Source organism: Microtus pennsylvanicus, chromosome 18, assembly GCF_037038515.1.
Source record: "Microtus pennsylvanicus isolate mMicPen1 chromosome 18, mMicPen1.hap1, whole genome shotgun sequence".
NCBI lineage: Eukaryota > Metazoa > Chordata > Mammalia > Rodentia > Cricetidae > Microtus > Microtus pennsylvanicus.
The window spans coordinates 12,132,502-12,151,405 of record NC_134596.1 but is presented as its reverse complement, the minus strand read 5'-3'; the positions used below and the strand labels follow the sequence as shown (position 1 = coordinate 12,151,405).

The following is an 18,904-nucleotide window of genomic DNA, read 5'->3' as shown; positions in this document are numbered from 1 at the left end:
GAAAGATCTTTAATGAGACACATTGTAACCAAAAATTTCAAACAGTAAATACAGAAATAATCTCGACAGCATCAAGAGAAAGGGACCCATCCCAGAGACAGGATTCTTAAAATGATCATATGCTCATTTGTCACCAGAAACATTGGCTGTCAAGAGCCAGTGGGATAATAACTATATATGCTAGGAAAGAAAACCGCCAGCCTACAATGGGAGGTGTGAAACTGCTGTTAAAAATGAGAAGGAATGAAGATTCTCCCTGATAAATAAACCCTGAGACACTTTGTTTCTGTTTAATAGACCTGCTTTAAATGCAGTGTTCAAGTGAGTGTTCAAATCCTCAAGCTCAAAGAAAAAGACACTGGACGTTAGTGCTGAGGCTTAGGAAGCTGTGGCAATGGCCAGGGATGAGGACCGCAAACCAGTGTTCCTGACAATTACTAACTCCACCTTTGAACTTCTGTTCTCTACAGCACTTTGCAGGCTGAGGTAGGCAAATCACAAGCCTTGGCTGTGTTACAGCATAGTCTAGGCTAGCCTTGGCTACATAGCAAAGCTCTGTCTCACTGTCCGCCACCTCCCCAAAATACATATAGGTCTTTATATTCCATGTTATTAGCATATAGGATCAGAGACACAGTCTGAAATGCCTGTGGTAGGAGCGGTGCTGAGCCAATTGAAGATTATGTATTAGAACAAAGTATATTGTTATAAATTTGGATGTTAAATTTAATATGCACGGTAACCAAAAAGAATATATCTGTGAAGGAGGCACAAAGGAAAAGAGCAGGAAATCAAATTGTGCCAATGAATCCGCTAGACAACACATAAAGCAGTTGGAATATACAAGGGGAGGAAGGACTCCGAACACAAAGACAGCAAGTAGCGTTGCTGTAGAAGTCTGCAGTTTCTCATTGGTAATTACTTCAAATATAAACGAGACGGACTGATCAAAAGCTAGAGACCGACAGAGCAGAGCGCTTAAAAATGAATCAGGATCTAATTATACACTGTCTGCAAAAGGTAATCCACAAGCCCAGACCTAACCAGCCATCTGAATACAGATTGCCATCAAGATCTAAGTTGAAAGGGAAAAGCTGAAGCTGTGTGTTCTGTACAAATGGCAGCCAAGGAAGACGTGAGGTGATGGTGTCGGTCTGAGAGAAAACCAACTCTAAGTCAAAAACCATAAGAAAAGACGCAACACTAGATATTGACTAAAGAGCCACCAAGAAGACAGAACAACCATGGACATATTAAACCTCAGACTGGCAGAACATAGGAAGCAAAGCGCCACAACATGGAAAGCAGAGGTAGCAGCCAAATGGATTCTTGGTGCCGCGTTCTGAGAGTCGTTTATCTATCTACTCAGACCATGCATGAAAAAGGCCAATCTTCTCACGTCAGTAACCTTAAGAAACTTAGACAGGGGAGGCAGCCCCCAAAAGTGACAGCTAAAAGTACAGATTATAGCGTGAGGCAGGTAAGGATGGGGTCGGGGGGGACAGTGCAGTGATGCTGCCCAGAAGAGGCTGGCACCTTTCCCGAGGGCGCGCTCCTCATGGCCCCGGAGTCACATTGAAAGTTTTGTGTTTTCTTTGACCTGTACTGGGGTGCTGCAGATTTTCTTTGCTTTCCTGTGGGCCTAGAGATTTGAGATTTCTTACTGTGGGGCTTATGGAAATATTTGCGTTAGGGTAGAGGGTAGGGAGGTGAAAGGTTCTATGTTCGCATGACGAACCTCCCTGTTGTGAGCTTTTCAGAAAATGATGGCACACTTGCAACATGTCAGACAGGAAGGCAAGTGCAAGCTGCAGTGCCCATGAGGGGAGAACCGCTCGCGGATAGAAGCATGTTTCCACTAACGCGGATGTGTTATTCAGTGTGTTACAATTTCAATAAAATTGTCAATCCCCCTTTTGATCGTGGGGCAGAACCAAAACTGTGTATTTGTAAAGACAAAAGTATCGACAAACTTTTATCTAGATTGCCGAGGAAAAAGACAAAAGGCTCAAATAACTTAAATCATATTTTTTTAAACGTGGGGCCAAATAAGAGAAGCATAAGTTTGTGTGCTATAAAATTATAAAAATTGGATAAAATTAATATGTTTCTGAGAGAACACCAAACCTACCAAAAAGGAATCACGCAGATAATAGGAAATATACATTTCTCAAAGTGAAAGTCCCACACTGGACGGCTTCAGGGATCCATTTTACCAAACACTGAAAAACTAAAATTAACGTCAGATAATTAAAGTATTTTTATAATACTGAAGAGGAGGGGGGCATTCCTTACTTGTTCTGGGAGGCCAGCAAGACAGCTGTATGAAAACCAACACAAAAGGCTACAGGGAGAGTCGGCAGACAGCATCCCTATGGATATTTGCACAAAAACCAGCTAAGTATTAATCAACCAAGACTATCAACATAAGCCTTCATTAGTGGGAAAATATTGCAAAATCATTTCCCATGAAAAATCAGTGTAATCTACTGCACAGATAAAATGAAGGAACCAGCACACGATCATTTCAATTCACGCAGACCAAACGTGACAAAATTTAAGACATTTTCATGATGCAAACATGTGGTGCACAAGGAGTAAGCTTGATTAGGTGACTTAATTGTGTATGAAATAAAATCATAACAGTGAAAGTCTGAAAATTTCTCCCTCAGATCAAGAATCTTATATTTGCCACTGCTATCGAAGTAGGAAAGAACGGCATAAGCTGACTTTCTCACAGACAGTATGACCGTGTGTAAAATCCAAAGGACTGTATAAATGTTCCCATCTATTACAGCTAAAAATAAATTCCCCAAGATTGTGGAAGGCAAAATGAGCAGGTAGAAGCCAGCAGCATTTCTGTGTAACCATGAGTCATCTTAAAGGGAAGATAAGAAAGAGATCCGGTCAATTGCCTAATAAGATAAAAACTTAGGTTTTTTAAATGAGGTTTAAAAATTATGTTTAGTTGATTATGAATTGTGTGTTTGAGTGTGTGTGTGTGTGTGTGTGTGTGTGTGTGTGTGTGTGTGTGGTAGGAGTATGGGAGTATACTGGCACATGAATTCAGGTACCTGGAAAGCTCAGAGGTATTAGATTCCCTGGACACGGAGTTCTAGGTGGTTGTGGGCTACCTGATGTAGGTGCTAGGAACTGAACTCTGGTCCTCTGTAAAAGCAGTATGCACTCTTTCTTAGCTGGTGAGCCATCTCTCCAACGCCAAAGCTATGTCCCAGCTGCTCTCACCTCTTGCCTGATCCTTCTACCTCTGCCTCCCCTTCATATCCTACAGGTGTGATCTACCACAACCTTCACACATGACTGAGCGTGTTCGCTCTAGGTGGCCCAGAATGACCTCAAACTTCCAGTCTTCCTACCTCAGGTTCCTGATGGCCAGGGTTATAGACATCTTGTCACAACACAGCGACATTTCAGTCATAGAGAGAAAGACTTAGACACTAAACACTATGAAATGTTGTTAAAAGATTTTAAAGAAGATGTGACTGAGAAGGACAGGTTGTGCCTGGGATAGAAATGTGTACTGTTAAGATGATAATACTGCCCCAGCCTCCTCTACATTTAGCATAAGTCCTTTCAAAATACAATAGCATTATATTTAGAGGAATGTCATTATTTTTTTTTTAATTTATGCCCTGGCAATGCTGAAGCATACACGAGCAGCCCTTATATGTTGGATCTGTTGAATTTGTCCATGTTGGCTTTCATGGTCTAAGTTGATGAGGACAACTGATTTATAGGAATGGAAGCTCCTAATTCCCTACGGAATCTCAAGTGATTGCAAAGGTCTGAATGACCTTTAAAAAGAACATGGATGGAGGCCTCACAATCTGTAATTTTAGAATTTCCTAAAAATCTATGTTAGTCAAAACAAACCACTTGTCATACGGGTGGACCCACTGTCCAGTAAAATAGAATGGATAGCCCAGAAATAAATCTTGACATATGTGAAACTATTTTAAATTTATTTTTTATTATGTTATCCGAGGCGGCATTTTTCCTACATGTTTCTCTATTCCTCATTTGTGCGCGCTGTTTTCAGAGGGCCGTGGTGGATGTTGGATGCTCTGGAATTGGAGTTACAGACAGCTGTGAGCCACGCTGTAGGTGCTGGGGATTGGACACTTGGTCCTCTGCAAGAACCAGTGAGTGCCCTTGAGTGCCAAGACGTTTCTCCAACTCCGTGAGATGAATTTTGACGAGGAGCCCAACATTTTCACGGGATAGAGGGAAGTCTCAACAGATGAAGATGGGAAATCCTGGAACTCAGGAAGCGAAGGACTCTAGAACCGCAGAAGCCAGCTTGATAGACCCAAATCTTCAGAGTTAAAATTAGACAGCTCTTAGGAGGAGAGAGGAATGGCTGCGTGACATTGGAGACGGCACAGAAGTTTGGTTATGACACCAAGAGCACAAGAGGGAAAAATGAAACAGAGAAGCTGGACAGCTGAAATGTCAAGGAGCTTCTAAGCATCCAAGGACCCAGGAGACACGAGCCAGCAGTCCCCCGAGCACCATAGTCAGGGCAGCATAGTGGAGGGAGTGTGCTTTCGACTCAGCTCCAGGCATCCTCATCAGATCGAGGTAGTAGGAGGGGGATGCAAGCTGCATTTCAGATGCTCGGAAGCTCTTCTGCCCTTTCTCGAGAGAGCTGAGTCTTGGGGTATTTTCTTTAAGAATTTCTGGGTAACTACTTTCCTGGCAGGGCACTGCGGGCACTCTGCTCTCCGTTTTGATCTTCATCACAATGCTGCTTTGATCCTTTCTGTAGCTCTGCCCTCAGAGGGTTTACAAATGGATAGGAGAGAAGCTGAGATAGCCCCTGCTCCAGAAGTGACTCAGGGCCGAAAGGCGCTGCCTCTGTCGCTTCAGTCAGTGCAGACGCAGACACCTCTGCTTTGGGAAGTGCTCAGTTACCATCTGCCGCATCACTGAGGAATAACAAGCAACTGGAGACCTGAATGCGGGTGGTAGGGGTACAACGCTCATTTTTCTGGGGGATCAACAGGTATGTCTGCTGGCCTGGCTGGCCCTTCCACAGTCTGGGTGTGGGTGCTCACCAGCTACCCCGCTGAGGTGGTCTCTGAGAAGACAGTGCCCCTCAATCCTGCCCCCTTGTCAATTCTCCTGGACCAGTAGACTCCTCTGTCAGAGCTCTTTTGTGTTAGAGGAAGATAGAAAAGAAACCAGTTCCTCTGGTGACTACCAAGCTATTCCATCTACTTCTCTCCAGACAAAGCAAGTTCCAGGGTTGATCCATAGTTGAGAGGTAGACAAAGAATAGCCTACATAGTGAGGTTCTTCTAGGGGATGAGGCCGGGGCTGCAATAGATTCAGTTTGCCTTGGTGATTTTCCTAGCAATGTCCTCAAGGAGTCTCCATAGCAAGAAGCTGTAGACATTCCTGCAAATGTATTTCCCTAGATACTCCATAAAACACCACAAACGGTTGCCTAACGGAATCACCGGCTTATGCCCTGTGACCTCTCCAAGAAGAATGTAAGAAGAATGGCTAGGTGCTCAGTCTAAGCCCCTGAGCTCCTAGGCCACAGACAATGGCGACTCACTCCGTTAGCCAAAGCACTCGGCTTCCAGGCAGTCTGGATTGCAGATGAGTAAGCAATGACGCAGGCAGCTTCAAGGGATTGGGAGCCGTGGCTACCTGAAGATCAACAACTAGCCAGTGGTGCCGCCTCTGCCACAGAGAGAGACACTCAGTAGAGTTCTAGACCTCTTGTGCTGATTCACGGCTTGTTCTGTCACTGTGACAAAGTCAACTCCGAGCCAAAGGCGTGTTTCACTGTTGTCTTTAGTTGAGGGGAGTCTGTCCAGCTCATGGCTGGCAGTAGACTGGATTCCACACGGTTTCGCTGTGCGACATCAAGATTCACAGTGGCTGCCTGGTCTTGGAAGCAGGGCCTCACATGAGACTCTTCAACAATGAACCACTCTTGAAAACTGAGCTCCTGGCAACTAAAAGGGTGCAGGGCTCTTCCCGAGAGTGCCTGACGGTGGGTACCCATCCCCGGCTGACTTGTATCCATCACTTTGACACCAAGAAGAGCCAGGATGTCTTTCTTTGCCAACAATTCCATCCTTAATCTTTATTTATTTATTTTTTTGTTCTCTGAGTTTTTGTGGGTCGCTTGGTGTGGGAGGTACTGCTCTGATACCAAAAGATAGCTGTGGGCAGTACAGGCTAAGGTCTGACTTAATAGACTCAAATCAAAGTAGACAAGGAGCCAGGCAGCCAGTAGTCAAACCTGCCCTTGTGCAAATGGAGCTTAATGCAATGACTGCATTGATGTAGGGCAAGGTAAGGAGACACAAGGGGACCAGAGTTCTGTAATTCTGGTTGTATTTGAGAAGGTTGGCAAGATCAGAAAGTAGTCAGCCAGAAACATCCCAATTAATGCTCACATCTGTCTTCTTCAGTATTTGGGGGGAATCTGAGAAATTAATACAAGGCAAAGAGGCATCAGAGATTCACTAGGGTGCGCAGAACAGACTGCCCGCATCCAAGATCGCTCTGCCTTCGAGGAACATGTTGAGCAACTTGCTCTTTGTAACCCTTGTTTGCGCATCTGCAAATGGGAATGATAATAACAAAGAAGAATAATAACAGACTTAACTAAGCAGCTGGTGAAACGGTGAATGTTGAAGTATATGGCACAGACCTAAACACAGCTAGGGCACACTGATGTTCTAGGGCAAGAAGACAATCCAAAGAACACTGATAAGGAAGAAAGGGGAAATAAAGGTAATGAAAGAAGGAAAGGGAGAAACGAAGGGAAGAAAAGAAGAAATAGGTTATAAGTACTGTTTACTTTAATATTATGTATCATTATTTATACAGAGAGAGACAGAGAACAGGAGCAGCAGACTGCCAACTGCATGGGGATGGGTTTAGTATCTGTCTGTCCAGGACACCAGCCATTACCTTTATCACTATTTGTTCATGGTCCCCTGCTTTTCTGTCGGTGGGTGAAGGACGTCCAGAAGTCAGGAAGATTCCAGTCAGTTCTGTGTCTCAGGCAAAAAGCAAAAGAAAAACCTTTTAAAAATCAACTGCAGAGACCGTCACTGTCTTGGTGTATTCCTGATGCCATGACAAACACAGGAAGAAAAGCAGGTTCCTGGGAGGGGTTTCTCTTAGCTCAGATTTCCAGTTGCCATTCCAGCAGGGAGGGGACATCACAGTGTCTAGTGTCTCATGGCATCTGCAGTCTGAAGAATGTGCATGCCAGGGCTTCTCTCTCTCTCTCTCTCTCTCTCTCTCTCTCTCTCTCTCTCTCTCTCTCTCTCTCTCTCTCTCTCTCTCTCACACACACACACACACACACACACAGACACATTTGGTTCAATCCGAGGTGCAAGCTAGGAAATAGTTAAGCCCACTTTCAGGGTGGGGCTTCATACCTCAAGCAACCCAGGTAAGAGCATCCCTGGCAGGCATGTTCAGAGGCCCATCTCTCTGCTGATCCTAACTTTGGTAGAGTTGACAGTTCACACCAACCCTCACGCTCACCCAGTGATACTCAATTTCAGTTGGTTGAATTACTGAAACAATTAAAAAAATAAACTTAAAATTTAAATTAAAATATCTTCCTCAGGAAAAAAGCGTAGTTCTCAGACTGCGGTCAACTGTGGAAGGGGAGTTGAAAGTTAGTCATTCTCCTCTCAGGACAAGGAAAAGAAAGAGAAGAGGGGAGAGAAAAGAAATAGAGAGGGAAGGAGAGAGGGAAAGAATAAAAGAAAGACAGAAGCTACCTAACAGGGTGGGAAGGCTGGGGTTGATAGCACCACGAGGGTTTGTCAAACTGGGCGAGCACCATTCAAGAGGCTTAAGCTCTCAGCCCTGTGGCCTGAGCCACCCTGCACTTCTCCCTTCGGCTAGGGATCAATGGTGCCGGTCTCCCTCGGTCACTCTGGTTCCTTGCTGAGGCTGGGAGCTGAGCTAGAGGCTCTGGCATGCTGCACAGTCTCGTCTCCTCTCTTCCTGCCCTGGCACGGTCCTTTGCTCCCACTCTTCTTCCCCCTGCAGCTCAACACAGCCTGTGCTTCCACTGATCCCTCACTTGGAGGCTTTCCTGTTACAGCACGCAGGCTCTTGGGTCTTATTCTCTGCGTTCATGGGGCTTCCTCGGTATTGCTTCCAAAGAAAGCAAAACTGTGAACACTTATTTACATCATGTCTCAAGTGGACAGATAAAACGGATCCTTATTACACCCAAATGGGAAGGTCTGAATAGACCCTAGATGGCAGAGATGGCTGTCGGAGAGAAGGGCCTACCGTCCAGTTCCCATAATTGTCACTTGGACTCTCCATGGTGTCTCCATGAGTGGGAGGCTGCTATGCCCAATGCCCCCAGCCTTGTAGGCATGTGTACATGTGTGTGCATGCATGTGCATTGCCCTCAGGTTGTATGTGGGAGATGAATAAGAGAGCATGTAGTAAAATGTAAACCTCTCATTATAGGCTCTGTTTTAGGGAATGGGATGGAACTGTGGGCTCGATAAATACCTGATTCAGAAAAACGTACTTAGTTTTGAATTATAGATGTAGTTCTTCTCGCCGGGCGGTGGTGGCGCACGCCTTTAATCCCAGCACTCGGGAGGCAGAGGCAGGCGGATCTCTGTGAGTTCGAGACCAGCCTGGTCTACAGAGCTAGTTCCAGGACAGGCTCCAAAGCCACAGAGAAACCCTGTCTCGAAAAAAAAAAAAACCAAAAAAAAAAATAAGATGTAGTTCTTCTCACTTTCATTCTGTCATGTATGCATGTTTCTGAATATTGTCCCCCACACCGTTAATATGCACACATCTTATCTGTCGATTTAACCCAGTTAAAGGAAGTGAAGCTAAGCATAGCATCACTTTCTTGATAAAGCTTGCTAAGGGTGATAAAGCATCTTCATGTAGTGTACTCCGTGAGTTCCCTATTCATTCAGAATTCTCAGCGTGCCTTGAGGGGGGCTTTGGCCAGTGGACCTTGGAAGGGGGGGCTTCTGCGGATGTGACCTGTGTCTGTCTAGAAGCAGTTTCCCTCCCGTTCCTCAGCAAGCCTCTCACTCCAGCCCTCACTATGTGTTTCAGGATCACCACCACAGCGGCATGCATGATGGACCTCAGGAGATACCCCCTGGATGAGCAGAACTGCACCCTGGAAATCGAAAGCTGTGCGTATCAGACTATGCCTTCCTTTTTCTTGCCTTTTGCGTTTGGTCATTTTTGCTGTTGTAAGTTAGCATCTCTGCTAAAGCATCCCCGGTGTTCAGCTCATCACTGTCTTAAGATTAGGCTTGGGGAGGGGGCACCTCAATGGTAGAATGCTTCCGTACCACACATAGGACCCTGGGTATCATTCCCAACACATACACACAAAAAAACAATGTATTAGAGAATTAACTCTTGCCATTTTATTGTCAACACAAAGAGAGAAAGAGACAAGCAGAAGAATTGAAAGACGGGGTGTGCACATACGTGTGTGTGTGTGTGTGTGTGTGTGTGTGTGTGTGAGAGAGAGAGAGAGAGAGAGAGAGAGAGAGAGAGAGAGAGAGAGAGAGAGACTCAGTATAAAATTGTCCTTCAATCTAATCTGATTAAGTAGTCTGTTTTCTGTGCTGAAATGGGAGAAAACAAATGTTCCCCGTCTCAATCCGTTCAGCGGGAAGAGAGCAAACACCGAGATGTAATTTTCCTACAATCTGCTTCATCACGCTTGAGTGGCTGGGCTGCTGGGACCCTGGGCAGTCGGAGGGAAACTCATTTCCCGCCAGAATCACAGTCTTACAAGCTGGCCATTTCTGCACCTTGGCAATTTTCTTCAATTTGAGGGATGTGCGGATGCCTTACTGATAATTCGGTGCTGTGTGCCTCTATGGGCGAGTGGAAGCTGGATTACTGACATCAAATGAGGTGTGCCTCATGCCACCTGAAGGGTACCACCTATGGATCCTGACCTGTCACACACGAACTTATTACTAGTCTCAACAAGCGTTTGTGTTGAAGTCTTTCACCGATTGGTTTATTAGGAGTCTCAACAGGTGTTCTGCAGAGGTTTGGTTGCTTAAGTGAAGTTGCCCTGGTGGTGTCATAGAAGAGTATTTGTGGTGGGGGAGGGTATGTGATGCTTCAGCATGTTGAGGGAGTGCACAGTGGGAGGCTGAAGTTGGCCATCTTGTTCCCTTTACTGCTAGAGGGCACCAGGGTCCATGCTTCCTGACAGCTGTGGATTTGAGGATTAGGAATATAAAATCACATCCAGTAATGCAGAGTGGAAGCCCCAAGGACATTGGCCATGGAGCTTAGGAGCCTCAGAGGAGAGATGGTAAATCCCTACAGCTCCTAGGATTATCCTAGTCAGATAGCTTCTGTGCCATGAGAGGCCAGAGTCTCAGCTGAGAAGGTGGGGATTTTAGAAAGTGACCGTGAGCTTTTGTGTAGGATGTAGGAAGCGGCTTTAGCTCCTGCCGGGAGCCACCTTCTTGGAGTGACTTCTGCTGCCATCTTAGGTGCAGCAGGTTCATACGTTCCAGAGTAGGGACAGAAGGGTTAAAAATTAGGTTGGAGCAACAGAGATAGAAAAGAAACACAGGAGGAACATATATAAAACTAATCTATCTGATGCTCTCATAGTCTAGTACCTCAGCATTGACAGCTCCTGCAGTGGTCCTCACAACAGAGAACACTCTGTTTTCCCTCTGCGTAGACCACAGTGTGACACCTACTGCTAAGTACCTTCCTCCTGGCTTTAAGACCTAACAATCCCTTCGCTAATAAAACACCTGATTACACCACTCCTCTCCCTAAAGCGCTCAGCTGTTTTCTATGCAATGGGCAAAAGAAGCCAAACTTCTCACAAGGACCCCAGGAACTCACATATATGTTCCATATTCCCACTTTTGTTACATTGCAACATCTTCCGTCAGACCTGTGTTTTATTGGTCTAATTGAAAAGCCGAAGTGAATGTGATGGTCTGTAATTCCAGCTCGAAGCGGATGGCATAGGACAGTCTAACACTGGGTCATGAGACCTGACTCCAGGGGAAAACAGGGAGGATGGAAATAAGGGAAGGGGGAAAAGCTGTAACAGAGCATAGAAAGGGGAGGATGGAGGGAATAAGAAGGGAAGGAGTGGGGAGGAGCAAGATGAAGAAAGAGAGGGGAAAATAAAAGAAACAACAAAAATAAAGAATACACAGAGAGAGATGGAAATAAATAAATGCATAATTGGCTGTGATCTCCTGGGAGACTCCCGGGAGATTAGCTAAGACTATGCTTTGTTTCCCATTGACTTGCTTATTTTGGGGAATGCCGCCTGCATTTCACGTGAACGTGAGCAGCGTCCCCAGAGTCGGGTGAGAGATACAGTCCTCATTGTCATCACGAGGGTACCTGTGCCAGCGTAACTCGACCAGGAGTCTCCCAGCAAACCGAATTTCTGAAGTGGGCAGGCACCGTGAGAGAGCTCTTGTCACCAGGCCATGATTGGGAGAGCGGGCCCTTAGTCTCTGTAACCACCCCTGAATCTTGGTACCTGCCTTCCCCCACCATCTTGTTCTTCACTGTAAAGATGTGCTTAAATCCTCAACTGGATTTTGTCCGGGTGTCTATGACTTCATGCTTTGCACTCAGAACTCTGGTCCCAAGCTCTCATCTCCCAGAACCCCAGTTATCTGCCTTTTAGGACCCATCCTGGTACAAAGTAGGCTGCCGAGGTAGCACACGAATACCCTGAAGCTAATTTATTCACGTTTCTCACGGAGGTTCACGTTAAGTATTTTTTAAATCTAACAGAGTCATTATTTCCTTTTAGCAGAGATAATTTCTTAGGCTATTCGTTGCTGTCACGTGACAGTGTCTCCTATCCACCGTGTCCCTGCTTCTCTCTTTTGGTAGATGGATACACGACGGATGACATTGAGTTTTATTGGCGCGGCGGGGACAAGGCTGTCACCGGCGTGGAAAGGATCGAGCTCCCCCAGTTCTCTATCGTGGAGCACCGTCTGGTCTCCAGGAATGTTGTCTTCGCCACAGGTGACTCCTGTGTCCCCTCTTGGTCCCTTTAGGGTGCTGGCTGCACTGACAATGTGGTCTGCTCGCTGGCTTGCGTGTATGGTCAGGAATTAACCCTCCGACGAACTCCTTTAGCTTGAATATAAAAAGTACTGGTATGTGTGAAAAGAAGAAAGGACCACCCGAGAGCGGGGCGCTCCCCAGGGTGTGCCGCAGAACATATGACGGTGGGTGAGTAAGGCCCTGGTCCCTGTGTGACGTCGGAAGTTAGAGAAGAAGCTGTTGATGTCCTCGGAGAAAAGAACGGGGGTGATAGGAGATGTTCTCCCAGGAGCCTGTCACCTTCTCCTCATCCTGGGCGCAGTTCAGTTTTGGTGATCCAGGACAACAGAGGTCCCTGCTGCCAACTCCACCCTTTATATGTGGTCTTCTCCAAATGCCTGTTGGTTAAGTTTACTATGGCCTGACATGATTCACTGACATTTTCCTCCAGCTATCCATAGCCAGAGAAGGTGACTTCTCTCTTCTTCTGTCTTGGCTTGCTGAAGTTTAATGAAGTTTTTGTCCCCTGTGTTTTATGGCTTTGGTGGCATCTCCGTTGCATCTTGGTTGCTTGCTCTGCACAATAGAGATGATAAATGGCGGTATTTTGTAAACTATAAAGAATAGCCATGTCCACAAACAAGGTTGAAAACGCCAAGAGAAAGAGAACTGTTCTCCTATTTGAACAAAAATCAACAGCTATGAATCCATCTCAGGGTGTGATGGCCTTAAAGAAGCGGGCCACTTGCTGTCTGCCTGGTGCCCGTGGGTGATTGCTCCCGAACCACAGGCATCTGCTTCTCCTCCGCTAACTAACTGGGTGTGGTTCATCTCACCTTCCTGCTGCTTTTCTCTGGGATGCCCTCTGCCCCGTTCTACTGCCGCAGCTACCCTGGCTGGGTTAGGTAATTGCTGCACAACTCCCATGTTCCCTTCCATTCCTACTCATGGTTTATTCTTCCCTTGACAAGAATGTGTGCCCCCAGTGGGACCAATTCTACTCACAGCATCCCCAGCCCTCCCCTCCTGGGCTTGCTCCCTGCCTGAGACGGGAGCATTTGTCATTGAGCACCTGTACAATGGCTCAACATTTTGACCTGTATCTTCTCTCTCCAGCCTGGTTTCCACGAGTCAATGTGTTAGCAGACAGAAGCTTGAATTCTTAAGAAATCAGGTCCGCCTGCATACGGTGTTGCTTATCCATAGCCGGCAGATGTGTAAGACACACTTATGTGCTCGCTTTGGGTGGAGAGTGAGCAAGATCAGGATCTCTGGTAGCGTTAAGGGATTGTGTGCAGTGCACAATCAAGAAAATTGCTATGATGCATTGAAGAAAGTTGGTAATTTGTTATTATAAAATTGAAACTTACCTATCCTGTGCTTCAAGCTGTATGTGCAAAAAGTCTGCTCAAAGTACACTGGTTTGCCAATAGTATTCCCACAGCAAAGAGATCCTGCCCATGCCTGCCTTTGTCTACAAAGTTCCCTTTGTGACTGGACCATGCTTATATAAGAACCTCTTGCAATTTTCTCTCAGAAGCCCAGGGAAAGGTATGCACTGAGCAGCCCTTAGCCTGGCTCTGGACTGGCACTGATCTTTTGAGCACCTGTGTATAGTGATGAGCGGCGTGGCTGCGTCCCGCCACCCAGCTAGCTTTACCCGAAATAATTACACGGAAAACTGCTTGGCCCATTAGTTTCAGCCTCTTAACCCATTTCTAATAATCTAGCCCCATGAGGTGTGGCTTACCAGGAAGATCTTAACCTGCGTCTGTGTCAGGTAGAAGAATCATGGCAACTGCCTGACTCGGCTTCTTTCTCCCAGCATTCTGTCTGTCTACTCTGCCTACCTAATTTTCTGTCCTATTAAAGGGCCAAGGCAGTCTCCTTATTTAACCAATGAAATCAACACAAAACAGAAGACTCTCCCCCATCACCTGTGTTTTTATTTGTTGAGAAAAGGAAGCATGCATGTCACAGTCTTCAAGCTGTGCATTGACTAGTGAGGACATCACAATGTGGCGCTGTCTTCCTTACGGCCTGACTTGAGTTCTGCATCCATTCGGTCCTACATTGGGCTTGATATCAGCTCTAAAGCCTCTCCTAAAGAACTTGTACTTTTGAATGATACTGATTGAACCATACATGGAGAAATTGCATAACCCTCATTGTCTTAAAGATATTTTAAAAGCTAAATATGATCCCAATGTTTCCCTGTCCACTGGTGTCATGAATTAATGCAATTCCAATCAGTAATCTGGTTCAAAAGGACTTTATCACCTAAAAACAACTGTCTCACAAGGTGTAGGAGGAGGGCCTGCTTGTTTGTTGGCCACTCAGAACCGAAATAATCACACAGAAATTATATTAATTAAACCACTGCTTGACCCATTAGCTCTAACTTCTTATTGGCTAACACTTACATATTAATTTAGCCCTTTTCTATTAATCTGTGTATCACCACGAGGTCATGGCCTACCAGCAAAGTTCCAGCATGTCTATCTCTGGTGGTGGATCCATGGTGTCTCCCTCTCTGCCTTCCTTTTTCCAGCATTCAGTTCTGTCTTTGCCGCCTACCTAAGTTCTGTCCTATCAACAGGCCAAGGCAATTTCTTTATTCATTGAACAAGAAACGCAACACACAGACAGAAGGACCTCTCACATCAGCAAGGGTTAGGAAAAGGCAAGGTCTCTGTCCACTTGAGAAGCAGCTTCAGTCACGCACAGTTGTTGAACTGAGAGAACACACTGGTTGGCAGGACACGTTAACACGAATCATTTCTGCAGAAGAGATAATTAAATAAATAGTTTGCATTAAAGAGATAACACAAAACTCAGAGACATTCTATGCTCAAGGATTGAAATGTCACGTCAAAGAAAGTATCATCCACACAAAGCCTTGCTGTGCCTGAACGGCATGAGGACTGTACTGCTTCTTAGGCGAGCTGTGCTCTAGAGTCGCTGGAGAGTTCTGGAAGAACTGGTTTCATTAGTGACAAAACAACAAACAAACAGGCTTCAGTTCCACGCGTGATCCCCGCGTTCTGAAGGGTGTTTAGAAAGGCATTTAGACAGGGGATTCAGGCTTCCCAGGGCAAATTGGTATGGGGTCCGTGTTCAATCCCTCGCACTGCAAAGCAGACAAGCAAATACATTAGAGAGCTGATGTGGTGATGGTATAGGCAAATGGACAGAGGGATACTCAAAGCACAGCTATGGTGATGCTCAAGACTCTTCATACTTGCCAATCACGATGTACCTTGGGCACTTTTCCATCAGCAGTGTTTCTACACTCTCTACTTGGTTAGTTCCCAAATTTTTATGTTGTGGAGTTCTTCCACCAACAGATAGTTTGCTTTACAAAAAGTGCTGTACCGGGTGTGAAGTTGAGAGAACCGATAGCTATAGGACCATTGTGCACCTTGCCTATCAGAGTCCTTTGCCACCTGTCTTGTACCAAAGACCATGCATTCTAGATGAGCTGGGCTACTAGGCAGGCTTTTAGGAACTGGTCCTGGGGTTGGAGGTCCCTGCATCCTAACCTGGGAACCTGGAATGTCTTAATCCAATACTCAGAAGACATCTAAGACAAGAAAAAAGTGGACATCCTACCACTGAGCCCTCTTCTGCTCAGCTGCTGTGTTAGCCAGTGGCCGCCATATCCCTTAAGCCGTTGACCAACTCTGAAACTCCCCTCCCCGTTCAGTCCCTGACTCACAGTGAGCTCTTCAGCTTAGCACTTGGAGCTTTTCTCTTACTGAATTTAATCCTCTTGCCTCCTACCATTCGTTCTTTGCTGCCCTTCAAACTTCTGCTCAGATTCTAGCCTCCCTTTGATATAGTTTCCTTTTCTGTCCTGAACCATGCCAACTCTACAGGGAGTGATTCTCCTGCCAATGCCGCTGCTCCTCTTCCTTGAGCGCCTCCTCCGGTTTCTTCCTTCTTTTTTCTTTGGAAGCCTTTGAGTCGCATCTGGTATCATTTCTTGTCATCTGTCCAGTGTTAATCCCACACTCCGTCCAATGCTCTAGAAAAGTCTACTGAGTAAACATGTTTGCTCTTAACCATGTACTCAGGATTTCAACAATTTAACCAAGCGCCCAGCATGGGTCCTCCCAGGAATAAGAAAAGAGAAGGGGAATTTGTGCATTAAGGACTTGGTTAAGGAACTGGTTTCTTGAGGAAATTCTAGCCTGTTAGCTGTGCTCCTTCCTTGTTCTGAATTCTAATTCTGGTGAATGCACTTATGATCATATTCAGGTGATTCTTTGTGCTTAGAAGCAGTAATGTTAACTCAGATCTGGAAATCTGAATTTGTGTTTTTTTTCTAAGAAAGCACAAAAGCATGGGAAGGAGAGATAGACCCATAAGAACAGTGTAGGACAAGCTGAGACGGGAGTGGCTTATCTCACATCTGTACCTGGGCTAGGCTTCAGATTGTCTCCAGCAGCTACTCCACGTGAGCACATCCGTGTGGCCAGCAGACCTCTGTCCACCACTGTGAGACTCGTGAACGTTTTGATGAAGTTCCAGGAAACAGGTACAAAACAAACATGTCTAGAGTTTTTTGACTCCTTCGATCAAGATCTGTTCTGGGCCTCTAAACAAACCTCGGGAGTGTGGTAAGTTCTTCATCTCCTGAACTTCACTTTTGAACCCTCTCACTTAGCAAGTGAATCTGGTCACGTCCCTCGGAAAAAAGTATTTTATAAGGTAAATATTATAACCGCTGGATAAACTCAGATAAGACCGTTGATCTCTGCAGGAGTAGCAATAAAAAAAATTCATTATTGTACCTAGTTTCTGTTTAGTTAAATATAGTAAGTTTAAATGTTACTGAAATATTTTGGATGTACCAAAAATATTTAATGAATAACTGACTTTTTAAAATTTCAAGTTAAAAAGAAAAGTAGCAATAATGGAGCAATGGTACAGTCCAGGGGTAGAGAAGTTGTTTGATTGCAGAAGGTCCCTAGAATCCACTCCTGATGGTAGAGAGAAGGAAAGAGAATACAAGGTGGGTGGAGGGATGTCCGACCTTAGGTGGTAGATATCCCCATGGGCCCCAGGCTAAGACAACATGACGAGGAAAGATTTGATCGAGAAATTTCCATAAAGAGATACTTGTAACTTTAATATTCATAATGTTTCTGTTTGATCACATGCATCGAAATACGTTAGGAAGGCAGGAGTGAGTCTCCACGACTCTGCATGAAGTGAGTGCTGAAGTAACCTCCCCCACGTCCTTTTGTGGGTAGGAATCCTCTATCCTTGAAGGCAGCCACTGTCCTATGACACCATAGCTGCTGTTGCCTGGCTCGCAGCATTGCTTAAGGGAGTCATAGAGTCTGGACTGCGGAGCAGCTGTTTGCCTCAGCCTCACACTGGAGTCTCGATGCATCTCCACACCAGCATTCACTCTCCTTACTATACTGTCTGTAAATAAGTCATAATCTATGGAAATCCTCCCCTTCTTCTGCACAGGTAGGAGTTGCGTGGCTTGAATAGCTATAAATATACATGCAGATGAACGGTAAATATGTCTGAAAGGAGAATTGGAAATATTCAAGCTTAACTTGGAAGGTCAAACTGCTTTCCAAAATGTCCATGCCAAGGTTCACACACTAGTCAGCTTCAGGATCCTTGCGTCATAGCCTATCAAAGAAAACACTAGCCGGCCTGAAGTTCTCTGATTGATATCCTACCAAGGTACACACACACACACACTCACACACGCACATACACAATCACACAGACAGACCAGACAGCCTGAAGTTCCCTGATTGATATCCTACCAAGGTACACATACACATACACGAATGCATACACACATACATATGCACACATGCACAAACACATACACACACACATGCAAATATGCACACATACACACATGCACACACTCACACAGACAGACCAGGCAGCCTGAAGTTGCCTAATTGATAGCCTTCCAAGGCACACACACACACACACACACACACACACACACACGCACGCATGAAACACACGTACACACACACATACACATACACGCACACACACGCATGCACATATGCACATACACACACACACTCACACGGACAAACCAGGCAGCCTGAAATTCCCTGATTGATATCTTACCAAGGTGTACACACACACACGTGGACAGACCAGCCAGCCTGAAGTTCCCTGATTGATATCCTACCAAGATACACACATGTATGCACACATACATACATACATACACACACATACCTGCTTTACACAGGCATCACCTACTGGTTGTAAGTTATGCCTTGTGTCTTCCATTTGTGTAGCTTCTAATTAGTTTAAGTGCATTCTCTGGTACCTACTTGGTAAGCGTCTTTGATGAGCTGCCTGTGCAAGATTTTGTGTGAATTGTCTTTTTAAAAATTTTATTTATTTGTTTATATATTTTACATTCTGACCACAGTCTCCTCTCACTTCTCTTCTCCCACTATCTCTTCCCACTTTTTCCCTGCCCCCCTCAACCCACCCTTTGCTCAGAAAGGGATAAACCACCCCTGGGCATCAGCAAAATCTGGCTTATCAACCACCATAAAACCAAGTACCTCCCCCCATATTCAGGCTAGACAAGGCAAACCAGCATGAGGAAAAGGTTCCCAAGAGCCATCCAAAGCTCCAGGGACAGGCATTCTCCCATTGCCAGGGGTGCCACATATAGGCTCAGCTACACAATTGTCTTGTATATGCAGAGGGCCCACGTCAGTCCCAGGCAGGCTCCTTGCTTGTTGGTTCAGATTCTGAGTTCCCATGAGTCAAGCTAGCCGTTTCTGTGGGTTTTCTTGCAGTGCCCCTGAGCCCCAAC

At 45.6% G+C, this 18,904-nt stretch overlaps 1 protein-coding gene across 2 annotated transcripts in view; it reads left to right on the top strand.

Moving 5' to 3' along the window:
• The window catches only part of Gabrb3 (gamma-aminobutyric acid type A receptor subunit beta3), a 233,840-nt gene that overhangs the window by 186,068 nt on the left and 28,868 nt on the right, over positions 1-18,904 (top strand). For both annotated transcript variants that reach the window (XR_012908342.1, XM_075953121.1), the window contains exons 5-6: positions 9,112-9,194; positions 11,917-12,054. Coding sequence is in view for 1 of the 2 variants with exons in the window: in XM_075953121.1 (XP_075809236.1) it covers positions 9,112-9,194; positions 11,917-12,054 (221 nt within the window). In the remaining variant the exon portion in view is untranslated. The remainder of the gene's footprint in view (positions 1-9,111; positions 9,195-11,916; positions 12,055-18,904) is intronic.